This window comes from Betta splendens, chromosome 10 (genome assembly GCF_900634795.4).
Source record: "Betta splendens chromosome 10, fBetSpl5.4, whole genome shotgun sequence".
Lineage (NCBI taxonomy): Eukaryota > Metazoa > Chordata > Actinopteri > Anabantiformes > Osphronemidae > Betta > Betta splendens.
The window spans coordinates 2294939-2313349 of record NC_040890.2 but is presented as its reverse complement, the minus strand read 5'-3'; the positions used below and the strand labels follow the sequence as shown (position 1 = coordinate 2313349).

At 44.3% G+C, this 18411-nt stretch overlaps 1 protein-coding gene and 1 long non-coding RNA gene across 2 annotated transcripts; one reads left to right on the top strand and one right to left on the bottom strand.

Annotated features, from left to right (window-relative positions):
* Positions 1-304: 304 nt before the first annotated feature.
* Positions 305-1745, bottom strand: LOC114864415 (uncharacterized). Its single transcript, XR_003787302.3, has 2 exons — positions 1235-1745; positions 305-979 (listed from the first exon to the last, which is right to left on the bottom strand). It is a non-coding gene; the product is annotated as an uncharacterized LOC114864415 (long non-coding RNA).
* A 100-nt stretch (positions 1746-1845) lies between these two features.
* slitrk4 (SLIT and NTRK-like family, member 4) lies at positions 1846-8304 on the top strand. Its single transcript, XM_029165268.3, has 2 exons — positions 1846-3152; positions 3725-8304. The coding sequence occupies exon 2, from the start codon at positions 3767-3769 to the stop codon at positions 6347-6349; it is 2583 nt and encodes an 860-aa protein (XP_029021101.1). The 5' UTR covers positions 1846-3152; positions 3725-3766; the 3' UTR covers positions 6350-8304.
* Positions 8305-18411: the final 10107 nt, after the last annotated feature.

The window sequence follows — 18411 nt, the reverse complement described above, 5'->3', positions numbered from 1 at the left end:
CAGTGTGCATAAATTAATTAATCAATGGTGTAAGTAGGCAGTTTTTTTTTCACAAGTGTAAAAGTGTGCTGGATTTATCTGTATGTGAAATAATTGAGACTAAATGTTCTATCAAAGCAACAGAGGGTCATTAATTACCAACTGGAATTGAGGAGTGAAGGGGATTGAATCAAAATAACAGATTAAAGTAGTCAGTAAAATATGATGCATTAAGATAATTATTGGGCTTAACAAAACATAAACTCCACATGATAATGTAAAAGGTACATAATGCTTAAGTGAAATTGAATCACAACCATTAGAGTCTGGCTGAATACACAGAGTTTATTTTTTTAGAAAACATGTCCATTGACATGAACTTTTCATGATAATACATGAATCAATGATCAATCAAGACAGTATTAAAATAATAATAATAATAACAATAATGACACAGAATCCAGACACTTTCTGACAGACTTAATGTAACAGAAAATAGAAACTAAATTACAAAATATGCCTCAGGTAGATTTAAGTTAATATACGACTTGCAGCCTGGCAAAAAAATCATGTAACGCTCTGGTGCATAAAATGCCTTAAAACGCACTAATTCCATTAGTATTAGCATGAAACACAGTGATGAGTGATGACAGGTTGTGTTGCAGTTGTTCACTGATGGGTCACATTAATTAGAATTAAGACCATGAACAAACTAATTTAAAAGCAAATGAAACAATGTGTGCTTTAAAGTAGAGGTGATGACTGTCCCACCTGTAGTCCCCATACTAACAACACTGACATACTCATGGTTACTGGAACGCATGAACCTCATTAATTCCACTTGTGTCTCCCATCTTCTTTTTTTGTTGTTGTGTGCATTGCTTGGTAGCACATGTTGCAAGAGGAAACCGGTCTGAAGCTTCTAGTCAGAAAGCCGAATGCTGTCAGGTGCCAGGTCCCCTATAAGGGGGTCTCCCCCTTTTTCTCCCATGGGCGTCCCCTGTATATGGAATAGAGCGCAGGCACTGCGCCATGTTATCACAGTCATCGGAAATGCAATAATAAAATGAGACACAATGGGATAGATAGATAGATAGATAGATAGATAGATAGATAGATAGATAGATAGATAGATAGATAGATAGATAGATAGATAGATAGATAGATAGATAGATAGATAGATAGATAGATAGATAGATAGATAGATAGATAGATAGATAGATAATGATCTATTTCCTCGCCATTCTGTTCTTACCTGAAAAACAAGAGAATAAGCACTACTTAAGCACTCAGGCTATGATTGACCCACAGACTTTTTGTTCTCCTTGTGCAGTCCGCCTGACTACAGCACGCTTGAATAATAAGCTCCTTTCCTCCTCAACCTTCTCCTCCTCATCTTTCCTTCTCTCTTCTCTCTCTGTCTTGTACTCAATGCAGGCGCGCTCCAGTGTCCGATTTTAAGCACTCTCTCTAACATACACACCCACACATTCTCACTCGCGTTTTCTCACTCTCTCTCCCTTTCTTTCGCTCGCTCCATTTTGAGCTGTGTCGCGCAAGTCAAGCCCAATGCGACGATTTGGCAGGTAGCGCGCTTTTGATCTTGCTTCCCCCTGTGGGTTACACAGGTGAAAAAACAACTGTACGTTTCTATATGATAAGTATTACACAATGAAAAGCAATAAATACAATTACAGGCATTATAGTGTACGCTGAAAAGGTTTTAAGTTTTTTTTTTTCCTTTTCATTTTAGGTCTGTGTGTGAGTTCCCCCACCTTTTCTCTCTCTCTCTCTTTTTTTCACTCCCACCTCCCTCCCTCACTTCATCCCTCCTCCTGTCTCTCTACATCTCTGCATTCTCCCTTTTTAGTCGTGTTGGAAGCTCAGTGAATGCGGCTACAGAAGGAGCCAGCACACTCATGCGACTAACACGGATGATAGCCTTCTGTCTTACAGGAAGGAGAAAAGACAAGCTTGACTTCATCTACTTTACATCTCCACGATTTCCTCGAACCGGATTTTTCTCTTTGTTGTTTATGATCTTTTCTTCTGGACCGAAGTTCGTTTTTATTCCTTTATCATCTGAACCGATGGGAATGAGAGAAAAGCGCGGAGTTTCCTGCTCTTCAGTTGCACCGCAGCCGACTGAAGGCTGAATAACTGCATTATTCATTTTTACGCACCGGTATCTGTTGTCCTGACCCGTCTCTCTCGTTTCTCTTGGTGCATCTCCGGAAGGAAACTTCGATTACATCGTAGCCGTTTTTTGTTACATCAGTCCTTTGTACGCAAAGATATCCATCAGCTGGATGAATACTGAAGGAAGCATCTTTCCACCGCCTGCAAATAGACTGTTCTGTCTATAGAGAAAATAACTGTTTCCTACCAAAAGCTACCGGATTTATACATCCTCGTGGAAAATAATACACTGAAACACAAAACCTGATGGGAGCGTTTCGCCTGCTTTTGTCCTCAGAAGCATTATACCAGTGCGCAACTTTGCTCCAAACAAGCCAGCGTTTATTCAGTGGATCTTTGGCGGTTGCTGAGCCGAGCTGAAGCCAGGGGAACACTGTGAGCCACCCCACCCCCCATACTTGTCCCTGCCCATTTTCTTCCCCCAGCCGTCCTTAACATTAAAAAGCAAACAAGTCCAAAAATGAATGACTTATTTGACTGCATCACCGACCGCCTTGCGCATTTTTTCACGCGTTGGTTTCGCCAGACACGCCACCAAGGGGTGTAAAAGCTACCTGTCTCTTCCGCGGTCGCGCATCCTGTTTTGCCTATCTTGTTTTCTGTTTTTCTCCAATCTATTCCTGTGCCAAATCAATGCTCTCCAATGGAGGTAGCGCATTCACCGTGGGGACCGAACGACCAGAGGGGTAATTTTACCAAGCAAGAGGAGCCCGTCAGTAAAAGACGCATCGGGTGAAAGAGACCCCCCCCTCCCCAACTCATCTCTGCCCCCCGCATTTCCGTCTCAAATTGTGTCATATACAGGGTTAAAATACAGTAGCCTAGATGAGGAAATAGAGGCTGCAGAGATCTTTTTGCGCCTGTAACTATCTGCATTCTATTCAGCTGGGAGGACTGCACGCCTCCATCCATGTCTCACCCATGGTGCCCCGTGTCTCCAGAAGGACCTGCCATTATTACCACCTCAGCTTTGAGTAAGTCTCATTTATTTAGACTTCATTAGCATTAAATTATCACATTTTACGATATAACAATATAATTTTTTTTCTAGTGTCACAATATGAGAGATTCTCATTTAGTGATATGGACCAGCTCATTCAGATCAAAGACTGTGCTTAATGTGCTGGGTATCAGAATAAGATGCAGAATAGTGCAGCAGTAAATAAGGTTGAGTCATTTCCCCAGCATATCATCATTCCCTCAAATCCAGAAATTATAGCAAATCGTTACACTCACTACAGTGATTCTATTTAAAAAAGATTTTTGAATGTGTATGTGTGTGTTTTGCAATTACATATAGTTCTTATACAGTACAAGAAAATATAAATTTATGTGTGTTTTAGTGCCATATAAATGGCACCCAATGTGAAATACGCATTTTGATAATTTGCTTTCTGTGTGCCTTACTGGGTTTTTATGTTTGCTCATTTATGTATGTGTGAATGCTTGTTTATGCACCTGTGTGTGTGTGTGTGTGTGTGTGTGTGTGTGTGTGTGTGTGTGTGTGTGTGTGTGTGTGTGTGTGTGTGTGTGTGTTTCTCCAAAGGTTACTAAATGGTTTTCTTGGGGAGGATTTCTAACTGGCGAGATGCTGCTCGTATTCCTGCTGGCAGCTTTTTCTTCTTCCATCTCTGGGTCTCTCTCCTCCTCCCTGTCCTCCCCCTCCATATCAGAGGGAGCCCCGATGACAGACCCGTCCGCCTCGGACTTAATGGCTGAGACCTGCAGCGCCTGCTCCTGCACATCGGTGGAAAACGTGCTGTATGTCAACTGCGAAAAGATTACTGTCTACCGACCCACGCAGCTCATCCCACCAGCCTCATCTCTCTACCACTTGAACTTCCAGAATAACTTCTTAATCATACTCTACCCAAACTCATTCCTCAACTTCACCCACGCTGTGTCACTGCAGCTAGGAAACAATAAACTGCAGAACATCGAAGGTGGAGCTTTCATGGGGATGAGTGCATTGAAACAACTCCACCTGAACAATAATGAGTTAAAAGTGCTGCGAGCAGACACCTTGCAGGGCATAGAAAATTTGGAATACCTTCAGGCTGATTATAATTTGATAAAGTACGTTGAAAAGGGTGCGTTTAACAAACTGCACAAGCTGAAAGTTCTTATACTGAATGATAATCTCATACAGTCACTTCCTGATAACATATTTCGCTTTGCCTCGCTCACACACTTGGACATTAGAGGGAACAGGATCCAGAAGCTTCCTTATCTAGGAGTTCTGGAACATATTGGGCGCATTGTGGAGCTCCAGCTGGATGACAACCCTTGGAACTGCACATGTGATTTAGCACCTCTCAAAGCATGGCTTGAAAATATGCCCTATAATATTTTTATTGGTGAGGCCATATGTGAAACACCAAGTGACTTGTATGGGAGGCTACTGAAAGAAACCAACAAACAAGAACTTTGTCCAATGGGAACTGGAAGTGACTTTATGCCACCTGTGCTGCCTGAGAATGGGCAGCTGCCCTCAAAAATTTCTCCAACCACTATGGTTTCCATAGCCACGAAAACACCAAAAACTACTGACTCATCTAAGATTTATGGTAATGGTATTGTTGCGGGTTTGGCCCCATTTGGAAGAAATAGCCAAATTGTTTCCTTTCAGACACGGACCCCTCCACTGCTGTGTCCACATCCCTGCAGCTGCAAAGCTCACCCCTCTGACTTTGGCATTAGTGTTAGTTGTCAGGAAAGAAATATTAAAAATCTTGCTGATCTTATTCCCAAACCTCCAAATGCCAAGAAACTTCACTTAAGTGGGAATTACATCCGCGACCTAAGCCCAGCTGATTTCCAGGGATTCCAGGGTTTAGATTTGCTACATCTTGGCAGCAATCAAATCATCACAGTCCAGAAAGGTGTGTTTGCTAACCTCACTAATCTGAGGAGACTGTATTTAAATGGAAATCAACTTGAACAGTTGCACCCTGAAATGTTTTTGGGCCTTACAAATCTTCAGTATCTATATTTGGAATACAATGCCATAAAAGAAATCTTATCAGGCACATTTGACTCCATGCCAAATTTACAACTTCTGTATCTCAACAATAATGTTCTGCGGAGTCTTCCTGCCTATGTGTTTGTGGGTGTCTCTTTAGCTAGACTAAATCTGAAAAACAACCACTTCATTACTATGCCAGTGAGTGGTGTCTTGGACCAGCTGCGGTCACTGACTCAAATAGACCTGGAAGGGAACCCATGGGAGTGTTCCTGCGATTTGGTCGCCCTCAAAATCTGGCTAGAGAAGCTAAGTGATGGAGTGGCTGCCAAAGAGGTCAAATGTGCCTCCCCAGTGCAGTTCGTCAACATTGAGCTGCGCCTCTTGAAAAATGAGATCCTGTGTCCTAAGCTTATTGCAAAGCCCCCATTTATTTTCACTAACCCAACCCCTATTTTGACCTCTGTTTCGCCTGCTGGGGTTGGCAAAGCCCCACCAGGAGGGCCTGTGCCTCTCTCAATTATGATCCTCAGCATTCTTATAGTGCTTATCCTTACAGTGTTTGTGGCCTTCTGCCTTTTAGTCTTTGTCCTGAGGCGGAATAAAAAACCAGTCAGCAGACAGGAGGGACTGGGGAACCAAGAGTGTGGCTCTATGTCGTTACAGCTCCGCCGACATAGCCACAAATCAAGCAAGAAAGGTTCTATCCCAGGAGATGATCTAGGAGCCGAGACTTTTATTCCTCAAACCATTGAGCACATTGGTAAGAGCCACACCTGTGGGATTGGACGCTCCTCAGATATGGACGCTGGCTTTAAGTTTGCAGACTCGCAGAGACAGAAAATCATCCTCCGCAACAGTGCTGACAAGGATAAAGACTCGCTTTCCACCCTGGAGCGCAACAAACGTCTTAGCACCATCGACGAACTCGAGGAATTCCTCCCCAGTCGAGAGCCCAGTATGTTCATCCAGAACTTCCTGGACAGCAAACGAGATTTCAACAGTATAGGGATGGGCGGGTACGAAATACGCTACCCGGACAAAATGCTGGATAAAAAGATGAAGAAGTCATCCCTGATAGGCGGGAACCACAGTAAGATCGTGGTGGAGCATAGAAAAAGTGAGTATTATGAGCTTAAAGCCAAGCTCCAAGGAACACCTGATTACTTGCAGGTGCTCGAGGAGCAGACTGCATTGAGTAAAATTTAGGAATTGTTGGGTTTGATTTAGTGCATTGATCACACATACATACACGAACAGGCAGACAGACAAACTCATCTACCTTTCTTTGCTTCTTTCTCTTCTCTTTAGCCACACATCTGCAACCCCTACCGCCTAGAGATCTTGCTTTCTGTCTTCATCTTTCTTTCTGTCTCTTGGAACACACATACATACACACACACACACACACTCCCACACACAGCAAAAAAGTGCCTTCTGAAAATCCTAAATGACTAATGCAGCGATGGACAAAATGGCTCCACACTACAAAGCTATTAGAATCAGCGTGGATGTATTTTACAGTAAAAGACTTTTTGGATTATCCATGCCACTACATGTAACAATCCCACATAAATACAACAGGACACCCTAAAAAGCAACCAGAGAGTTATGTTTTTTTTTTTTTTGCTGCTATTGAAATGGGTACTCATCTTTTTTGTTTTCTTTTACCAACCAAATCAAAGGGTGTTGAAAACAGTGTTGAGAATATACCTCACCTTCAATCCTTGTTTAAAACAAAAAAAAACAAGGAAAAGAAAATTAAGGGGGAAGCCTTGGTTGTTGCTCTATTGTTCTGGATTGCTTTCAATGGATGCTACTTTGCTTTCTTTTTTAAAACTGATTTTAATTCATGAGGATATCTATTTAATCTCGGGGAAGATCTCTGGAGTCAGCTGCAGACTCGCTGCCATCTTGTGTGGATTACACACCAGTAGCAGTGCACCTGCTATTTGCCACTTGGCTAAACAGCCCCGTTTACCGTTCATAGGAATTGGAGGCACATGTGAAACTCTTTTGATTGAATGATTTCATGACCTGTTTTTTGTGTAGAGAGCCATGTTAAATGTCTTCTGAATGGAGTTGTGTTTCTCTTTCCAAAATTACTGCTTGAAGTAACTATGTTTTGGGTGAAATCTAATGGCACATACACTGTCAGAGGACGTTGTTTCTGAAAAATGACAAACCCGAGGCTAAAAAAATTATAAAGCTGCTTGCCATGTAAGCGTAACCTGGAAATTTATTTTGTAAGTCTTACATTATTTGTATCTATAAGACTGGTTTGTAAATTGCAAGGAAAGACAAGCATCATACATACACACACACACATATGACAGAGCATTATCAAGAGACTACAATCCAGATTCACACAAACCAATAATACAATTAAATCAGTGATCCACCTCTCCTTGTCAGCTTTCAATTCGTAGTAAAAACGACACTGTTCATTTATTTTTCTATGCAGGATTACTTAAAGAGATATTGGGTTTATTGAAAAAAGAGAAAAACACAAAGAATAGTACTAGTAAAATATACCAGCGCTATTTCAGGTGGTGAGTCCATTAAAATGTTTTGGTTTCTCTCAGAAGCTGGGCCCGCTTGACGAAGGTGATGAAACATGAGCCGAGATGTTTCTTTATGTTGTTCGCATGGCAAGTTGAGGCCTGATAGAGTCTGTGACATTTTCAATAGTAGGGTTATTATATTTCCCACAGTATGTTGTAAAAGGTTTCTTATTAACATTATGCAACCAAAAGAAATGTGCTTTAAACTTGATATGGTTTTGGTTCTAGTTGATGAGAGTATGAATAATGATGAAGGCAAAGTAAGGCTCTACATTGTCATATTTGGACAGAATCATTGTGCAATATTAGCAAAACTGCTCTTTCATAATGGCTTCAAATAAGTTTGTTTAATTTATTTAGTTTCAGCTTATATTGTCAAAATAGGTTTTATTTACCTTACCAACGCTATCTGGTCCTTATCTAAAAGTATTGTTAAGTTAAAATTATAAGTGTTTATTGACATCACAATTGAATAGAATGTATCTTGGAAAGTATAATAAATACAATTTTCTATTGGTCATAATTCTCCTGTATATTGGTTTGATTTTCTTTTGTATAATCATGTTTAAATCAAGGTATTAAAATCAGCTCCTGTTTGCACTGTGTCCCCCTATTATTCTTTTTTAGGTTAGTCCTCACATTCTCAAGGCTGCATTAAAAGTGAAGGATTCTTGCACCGCCAGCTTCTTGGTACCATACCCTGCTTTGAATCAGTGAAGAGGTTGACTAGTCTGACAGCTCAGTGTTGAACAGCACAAGTGACAATGCTTTGTACTCATTTTTCATGTACAAACACTGGCAACCTTGAAGCATAATATTTGTATTCTGGCTCTGTTTAGTTTCTGAGCTAGAAAACATGTTTTTTCTGACATTGAACTACATGTACTTACTTGGACTGAAAAATATTGGTTTGCAAAAATACTCTGATGGTCTTCTTTGTCTTTCAGCCTAGCATAATGTAAGTCTTACTTTAGGCAATATTTAAATCCTAAAATAAACATTTGAAATTTGTAAACATAATTGAAAGAGGCCTTTGTGCTACGGATGTCCTATCATGAACAAATCCTAATGTTTATCTCTTTCCATTGTAGGGTTAGAAATTTTTGATATTTTTGATTGATAACCTAACCTATGTGAAATTTGGAAAACCAAATAGCAGTAAGTATGACTCATGCAGACGCCACAGAATTGTCCTCATTTATTATTAATACCCTTGGCAGTTATAAACTAAAAAGGCAATGTGTGAGGATGTATGAATCTGATATGTCCACCCTCTCCAAACTGTCCCTTTTTCATGTCCATATTTCAGTCATGCCACCCTAGAGCAGAAATATAACCTGTGTCTCTCCTGTCCAGCATTTTACTGCACTGACTTGGCTCCAGTGCAGGATTCTGTTCATCAACACTTCAGCGATCTTTGAGAAGCTACTATTGCTTCCCTTGAAACTGCAAAAAGGTCCGTTGTGATTGTACCTCAACTCACAATTTGTATAATTAGAACAAAAGCACAAAAAGCCTGATTATCTTGTCTCTCTCTATGCTGTTTTCATCCCACCTGCTGTAGAGACAGTTATATAACTGTGTAACTGTAAGAACCATCTCTTCTGTGCCTCTGAGTAAATTCTTATCTGTTTGCTCAAATGCATGTTCCTTTTGTTAAAAAGATATAATTGAAATATTATTTTAATTTAAGATTTAATTTTCTGAGCATGCTTTACAGTAAAAGTGGAGTTGGCCACAAGGGGCACTGTGAACTAACAACACAGCAATAAGTGTGAAAGGTGTCACAAGGGCTACAGGAAAATTCCTTCTCTTAACCCAAGGCTGGAGAAAGAAAGGAACAGACAATATATAATACGGTTTTGATGATTATTAGGGGAGGGAAGGGGAGTCCTACTTTCACAGCAGTATAACATATTCTTTACATACAGTATTCGGACTTCAACGTGCCAAGCTGCAGCCTTTTCAGGGGTTTCAGTGTGTATCAGTGTGTAATCACACCTTTTAGTGGTCATTATGAATTTGGACAGAAACAAGTTTTAACTTACCCAATTATCAGTCCTTGTTGTTTTCCAAATCCAAACCAAAATAGCTTTAGCAGGTTCCTATCCATGACAACAGCACTTCAGGAAATGAATTGAGTGATTGAACTTTAATCACAGTAACTGTCCTGTTTTATTGAAGTACAGTACTGTATTTCATTTATACCCTCATGGTTTTATGCAACCTATGGCATCTGAATGAATGAACTGGGCAGGGTTTATATCTAGAGCATTCACACAAAATCTAGAAACCAAAAAGAATCTGGTGTTTGGTTTTTTTGAGTTTGTAATTTGAAATATATATTTGTACTTTTGTACATATCAATTATGTAACACAATCAAAAGTAAGGCTGTATACTGTAAAAGGTTTCACAGTGAATGTCAACATTGTCTGTTTAACTTATATTAGAGTTTATATAAAAGTTTTTTTGTCATAAGCGTCATAGAGCATTTCTGAGACTTTCTTTAATTTCACTGTGTCTTTTTTCTTCGACAACTTAATTTACTGGCGGCGGGGGGGGGGCACATTGTAGCAGTGGTGTCTCATGCCTGCAGAATGCCCACAATGTGTTCAGTAATGGTATTACAGCATTTCTGGCATCCACTGTGGTCAGGCGGCCATTTGTGGAGGGATGAAGGGGAATGGCATCTCCCCAGTAACCACAAATTACTCAATACATCCCCAATGAGAGGAGAACAATGCTTCACCGCCCCACCAGCTGCCTCATTAAACATGAACAGATATCCACCAGCGCTGTTATTGTTGTTGCCACTTGGATGGTATTTTGACACCATTCAGTGACATTCATACTGGAAAATTGCAGGAAGCCTCCAGTCACATGCTTAGGGAGATCATTGCAACTTCAGAATGTTAACTTTTTAACGGTTTAAAAAGTAGCAGCAAAGTGGTATGAGTTTAATTCTTCTTATGTTCTTTAATTGAATGTATTCAGATGTATTCAGTACAGCGTTCCACAGAAATTCAAAAGCTTTGAGGCTTTTTAACTTAACTGTTCTCATTATTGATTTTTTTTTCTTAATTTCTCCATTTATTTTGACTTAGTTTGGTCTTAAAATGATGAAAATGAGTTCCAGACCAAACTGCCATTTTTCTCTTTAAGAATAGTGACACCTGCCCTTAAAAATAATAATGTTGGCTTAAGTTAAATTCTCTATTTTTGATGAATGATTATGACCTTTCTCTGAAGCCATATAAAGCTCTTATTGTGAACATCCAGTTTTGTACCATTTAATGTAAGACTTGGTTAAATCAGTGTGGATCAGAAATGGTATTTACATGACAAAAGTAAGTAAGTGTATATAACGTAAAGTGCGTTTGTAAATCAATACTTTCGAACATTATTGTTGATTTTGTGGTCCTGTATACTCTGCCACAATCATAAAATAAATAATGAATAATAATAATAATGTCGCGTATTGGACAAGATAAATGCACCAGGTAAATATTTTAGGAGCTTATTTTTACTTTTTGCTTTAAATATCACACTAATTGTCAAAATTAGTTTTACTTTTACTTCTTCACTTCCAGCTGTCAAGTAAAAGGCAGCTTGGGCTGCGCAGTTTAGTTGATCGTTCTTGTTCGTCGTTTAGCGTTCACAGCCCAGGCTCTGTGGCGAACACCAAGTACTACAGTTCTTTTGGGATTCGTTTATATAGATTGTTTGTTTGTTTATTTGTTACGTAACAGCCAAGCCACGCAGGCGTTGTAGTGAGCAGCAAGCGCTCCAGTTCATTCCTGATATACGTATCATACGGATCTTTATGGATCATTTGTCGTTCGTTCATTTATCATGTGACTGCTACCAAATTCAGACATTAGCTGCACTGTCGTGATCGGACGGCAAGAATCGGTACACAGCAGATGTAGATTGAGGGACAGACAAGGCTCAGGCAAAAAGACGGTCAGGTTCAGGCAGTGGTCAAACACTTTAGGTAGCAAAGCATAGAACAGACAGGAACTAGACGTGGTCAACCAAGCAGGGGTCATACATAGGCTGGACTTACTGGTAGAACGCTGGAATGCTGGCATGGGAACACAGACAATCTGGCAGAGGACTGAGGTGTATACTGGCGACTAAATAGTATGACTGATTACTGATGACTAGCAGCTAGTGAGTAATGAGACCGAGAGTAATGCAAGATAAAATGCTGAAGGCATGAGGTTGACAGAACGTGACAAAGTAAAACAGGAAATAAACTAGGTGTCAGAACACACAGAGGAGGACCCAAATGCATAGCGCACAGGAGTATAGAGGAGGGAATCAGGGTTTATTTACACAAACGTTGTCAATCAGTCCAGGTCATACACAGAATGGCACAGTCTTTAGGCACAGGCAAGGAACAGACAAGATCAGGTCCAGAAGGCAGGCAATGGTTCGATACACGAGGGAGCTCAGCGACAGTACAGGTAGGGACTAGACAACTCACTGGTCAGACGGTCGTGCAAAGGTCAATATCCAAGCAAAGGTACAAGAACAGGTCAGGCAGTAATTGGTAGTCAGGAACGAGCAGGATCAACAACATGAGACAATTACTAGAACGCTGGAGAGTAGTACAGAGACTTGACAATCTGGCGTCTGACTGTGGGCTGAGGTGGTGCTTAAGTATGGGGTCTGATTACTAGATTATTGTCAGGTGTGCATCGTGAACCGAGATGTGAACAGCTGAGATGAGAACAGGAAGTCCTTTCAAAGTAAAACAGGAAGTGACATGAAACATGACACTAGGTACACAGCTTACACTGTAAATATATGGTAAATTTACAATAAATAAACAAAACTAAAGTAATTAACAACTACTGCATTCAGTAATATGCAGTTAACGGTGCAACATGGAAATAATTCAAATTAAAGTTGGAAGGTTTTTATTTTGTTTCTGTAAAGCTTTAAGTTACAGTCATTCTGAATCTTTATTATTAGGCGTGTTACAGTTTGATAAAAAAGTGTTGAACTCCCAGGTTTGAGTGTTGAAGAAACTGATAAACCAATTCATGCTTACCTCAGGAGCAGCTGAGCCCATGCTGTGATTAATGCACTGTTTTCTCTCTGTGTACACCTGAACCTGTTTCTATTTTATTACATCGATTTATGACAGATCAATGAAAGACCAGGGAACAACTGTAGCACAAGATGAGAAATACTTGGACCCTAGGGCTGCATCCCAAGGGGTCAAATCAGAAGCTTTTGGTCTTTTGGTCTACCTCTGGCTAATCAATAGCGGAGAATTCTATCCTGAACACAGTCAAGGAAGACTTGTCTTAAAATAAATACATTCATGTGAATGCTGCACATGAAAGCAGGATGTTTTTATTTGTTTCTGAAAGTTTCTGTTTTAGCTTACTGAGTCAATGTCTCGTGGGTATTTTGCTGAAAAACCGGCTCCAGCTAATGATTGATAGGTGTTCTGTAATAACTGCTACACCAAGCAACTCTTGAGATACCACTTCAAACTGTCTCCGGTTAGCGCTGCACTCATCTTTCTTCCTTTTCCTTCTCTGCCAATTAATCTTGTTTGCCTTGCCTCACATCTATCCATTGCCTCATTTGCCTGTTTTTCTTGCTATAGCTTAGCCCAGTTATCATCTGTAGTTGTTTGTGATGCATTGTGATTGATTGGGCTTTCCACCTAATTAAAAGATTGTCCCCTCAAAGACATCTACAGTAGTAGGTCAGCATTGGATTCAACGCTTTACGTGTGTCACGGCGCTCTAGGTAGCGGACCCACACGCACAGCGGAGACAAGGCTCAGTGAACAACAGGGTTTATTCGAGCTCGTGGTCAGGCAGGCAAGGGTCGGTACACAAAGACGGCAGGTTTCAGTACAGGCAAGGATCTGGCAAACGGTGGTCAAAAGACAGGCTTCGGTTGGACTTACGGCAAGGCGGTATCACAGGCGAGGCGGAAAGCAAGGTCAGGAAAACAGGATCGGTAACGAGACAATATGTGAGTTAACGCTGGATTGCTGGCAAGGACACAAAAGACAATCTGGCAAGGTGCTGGGCTTAGAGGTGGTGCTTAAATACTAAATGGTGATCACTAAATGACAGACAGGTGAGTAGATTAGAACCGGGAGCAAGGCTGACTGAAAACTAACGATGACTGCGACAGGAAGTGGTGACAAAATAAAACCGCAAATGAGTAATTACAGTGACTAAATGATCTAGACTGTGACAGAACCCCGCCGTCTAGGGCGGATTCCCAGACGTCCCACAGAAAACCAAAAGGAGGAAAACACAACTAAACATGATGGGTGACGAGCTAGAACAACACATAATGATCAAGGCACAAGAACTGAGTGGCAGGGAACAGAACAAAGTCCAAGAGGTGAGTCCATGACAAGAACATACAAAGTCCAGCTATTCCCTCAGGGAGGGCGGAGGCGAGGAGAGTCTCGGCCGCGCAGCCGCCAGGCCGAGACGGCACATCTTGTGCCCGAGGGCAAGGCTGGAGTCCTAGGAGGCCGGCGTCGGAACATGCCGCCTCCCGTGGCCAAACACATGCGCCGGTGCTCTCCAGACCGGGGGTGCACCAGGGAACTGAGAAGACGCGGCGGTCGGCAATGGCAGAGACCGCGCCATCGTCGGGGCAGGAAACAGCGACCTCCCGGTAGGTGGTCGCCTCCGGAACCGGCCAGCCGAGGTGGCCGACGACGCAGGAGGCAGCGCCATCCCTGCCACAGAATTCGCCAAGGACCTGGCCCTCCGTCCGGCAGGTGAGGCGAGAGCCGGCGGGAAGCCGGGAACGGCGACGGGGACAGACGTGGAGACGAGGCTGGGACCAAAGACGTGGACAGACATGGAGACATGGCCGGAGCCGGGCCACCAGGAACCGAGGAGAGACGTGGAGACGAGGCAGGGACCAGAGGCGAAGACAGACGTGGAGACGAGGCAGGAACCAGAGGCGAAGACAGACGTGGAGATGAGGCAGGAACCAGAGGCGAAGACAGACGTGGAGATGAGGCAGGAACCAGAGGCGAAGACAGACGTGGAGACGAGGCAGGAACCAGAGGCGAAGACAGACGTGGAGACGAGGCAGGAACCAGAGGCGAAGACAGACGTGAAGACGTGGCCGGAGCCGGACCACCAGGAACCGATGCAGACGTGGCCGGCACCGGGCCTCCAGGAGCGGAGACAGACGTTTCCGGGACCGGGCCACCAGGAGCTGAGGCGAGCGTGTCCGGGGCCGGACCACCAGGAGCTGAGGCGAACGTGTCCGGGGCCGGACCTCCAGGAGCTGAGACGGGCGTGGCTGGGACCGGACCACCAGGAGCTGAGACGGGCGTGTCCGGGACCGGACCACCAGGAACTGCACCTGCACACATTGGCACAAAAACCACAGGGACCAGGAGCGGGCCGACCACCTCCTCCGGGAGGGCGGCAGGAGACAGAGCTGGACCGACCTCCTCCGGGAGGTCGGCAGGAGACAGAGCTGGACCGACCTCCTCCGGGAGGTTGGCAGGAGACAGAGCTGGACCGACCTCCTCCGGGAGGTCGGCAGGAGCTGCAACAGGCGCTGCGACAGGAGCTGCGGCAGGAGCTGCGGCCGGGACGACCCCCTCCTGGGGATCGTCGGGGGCTGCGGCCTCCGAGGAGCCGACAGTGGCAGGAACTAGAACGGCGTCCTCCTCCGAGGAGCCGACAGGGACTAGAACGGCGTCCTCCTCAGAGGAGCCGACAGGAACTAGAACGGCGTCCTCCTCAGAGGAGCCGACAGGAACTAGAACGGCGTCCTCCTCAGAGGAGCCGACAGGAACTAGAACGGCGTCCTCCTCAGAGGAGCTGACAGGAACTAGAACGGCGTCCTCCTCCGAGGAGTCGACAGGAACTAGAACGGCGTCCTCCTCCGAGGAGCCGACAGGAACTAGAAGGAACGGGTGCAGGCTTAGGCGCAGGAACGGGTGCAGGCTCTGATGCAGGAACGGGTGCAGGCTCAGATGCAGGAACGGGTGCAGGCTCTGATGCAGGAACGGGTGCAGGCTCTGATGCAGGAACGGGTGCAGGCTCTGATGCAGGAACGGGTGCAGGCTCTGACGGGGGTTCAATGAAACCCAGGGCCTCGCGCAGCGCAGGCTTCCGAGCGATGAGCAGGGCGGCTTCACGGAAGTGACGCTCCTTGATTACCGGGTCGGTCTCTGCCTCAGCGGAGTTCAGCCAGTGTGCAAACAGGAACAGGACCGGAGGGGCGCATTGGGCACGGATCCGCAGGAAGATGCTGTCCGGGATGCCTGCGATGGAGATGGGCATGTCGTAAGATGGAGCGAGAGTGCCCTCTGCTGGCGGAGAGGGCCGCTTGATTTCAGTGGCCGAGTCTTCTGGGGCCTGGACAGGGGAAACCGGCTGTCGTCGACGCCGTCTGGACCTCCGACGACTAGCTGTGGGCTTCACCTCCTCAACCGCCAGGGCTGAAGCAGGAGCTGGGTCCACGGCACGGACTGAATTGGACTGGGGAACTATGGCGGTAACGTGGGCATGGACTTGGTTCGATGAGCTGGAGTCTGGAACGGGAGCTGGATCTGCCTGAGCGACGTCTGGAGCAGGGACTGGATCTGCCTGAGTGGCAACAGGGGAGTGAGTTTGACTCGACTGAGCGGCGACAGGAACGTGAGCTTGGCTCGACTGAGCAGCGACAGGAACGTGAGCTTGGTTCGACTGAGCAGCGACAGGAACGTGAGCTTGGTTCGACTGAGCAGCAACAGGAACGTGAGCTTGGTTCGACTGAGCGACGACAGGAACGTGAGCTTGGCTTGACTGAGCGACGACAGGAACGTGAGCTTGGCTTGACTGAGCGACGACGGGAGCGCTTTCCGGTGCAGCAGGAACAGCTGATGAGACGCTGGCGGGCGCCGCGCGCAGTGCGCGCGCCAAATCCTTCCGCATTGCCTGGAGTTTCTCAAAAAGCGTCTGCACTCCCGGGTAGACCAGAATTCCTCCTCCAGGATAGCAATAGCTTGCTTTATGACGCGGAGCCGCACCTTCAGACTGGGGGCTTCCGCGTAATTCTTTGCAAGCTCCTCGAAGCACCAGCGGAGGTCCTCCGGCAGCCTCGCGCAGGAAAACACCATCACGACTCTGCGTTGTCCGAGTACACAAAACAAAATCCCTTGCAGCCCTTAAACCGATGCAAGACGCCGGCTGGGTCCGAGTGTGGCCAGATTGTACTGTCACGGCGCTCTAGGTAGCGGACCCACACGCACAGCGGAGACAAGGCTCAGTGAACAACAGGGTTTATTTGAGCTCGTGGTCAGGCAGGCAAGGGTCGGTACACAAAGACGGCAGGTTTCAGTACAGGCAAGGATCTGGCAAACGGTGGTCAAAAGACAGGCTTCGGTTGGACTTACGGCAAGGCGGTATCACAGGCGAGGCGGAAAGCAAGGTCAGGAAAACAGGATCGGTAACGAGACAATATGTGAGTTAACGCTGGATTGCTGGCAAGGACACAAAAGACAATCTGGCAAGGTGCTGGGCTTAGAGGTGGTGCTTAAATACTAAATGGTGATCACTAAATGACAGACAGGTGAGTAGATTAGAACCGGGAGCAAGGCTGACTGAAAACTAACGATGACTGCGACAGGAAGTGGTGACAAAATAAAACCGGAAATGAGTAATTACAGTGACTAAATGATCTAGACTGTGACAACGTGGTTATTTGGATTTAGCTTTTTAAGATTTAATTTTGAAATAGCTAACAATTGCATTTTTAATCACTTCACGCATATTGTTTCAAGCTGTAGGGACAGATAAAAAATACTCGTACAGGGGTATTAACCCTGCAATCTAACATGTTTGGACAGTGATGCACAACATGGATTTTATTTTTCTTTTTAAATGTAGAAATGGTTTATGTACTGTCTGTGTTGTATGTTAAATTGCACCATTTAAAATATTTAAAATTCTAAAAACACTGTGTGCTGTGAAAACTGGTTTTACCTTGTACCTTCAGTGTAGCTATCATATTTAGACTGTGACATATCTGAAGCTTCTAATAACGTTACAGTGCATAGACAGAGGTTCACATAGCAAAGTAGGTCATGATCATTTTTTTCAATGTTCCTTATGTATAAAATAACGCTATGAAATATTAAGTACAATATGATATTTCCATGTAAAAAAAACAAAAAATCAAAACAAAAAGGGGTAGAACCCCTTTGTTTGTTGTATTTTGTCCTTGTCTTTTCCTGAGCACCCTGATCTGCTACTCTGGAAAAAACATTTCTGAACATGAAGCTAATCAACTGGTCACTCAGCGCATTGGACAAAATGTTTTCACAAAAGAAAGAATCTCCGGGAGAACCACTCTGCGCCTTGGGGACTTTTGCCTCCAGCTACGTGCAGGACGCGTGGGATTCCTGGTGCCCCGTGTGTCTGGAGCCTCTGTCCATTGAGGATGCAGAGGATCTATTCATATTTTTTAATTTCATAACAGGGCTACTCATGATTGGCTTTGGTGATGCCCTGCTTAATCGGAAGATTGGAAAGATTGGAAAATCTGCGGCCTCTATCTATCCTCTTCCCCTGTTGTGACTCCCTTCAAGGACAACTGTTGGACTGACATGTAAACATCTTGGTTGGCCTCGGTCATACTTCTATAAACAACACTTCACTACACTGATGCAGATACACCCCCCTCCCACCCCACCTTACAGTCTC

What these genes read in the sequence shown, in the direction of transcription:
- slitrk4 (XM_029165268.3), top strand. Translation starts at nt 3,767, where the DNA reads ATGCTGCTCGTATTCCTGCTGGCAGCTTTTTCTTCTTCCATCTCTGGG.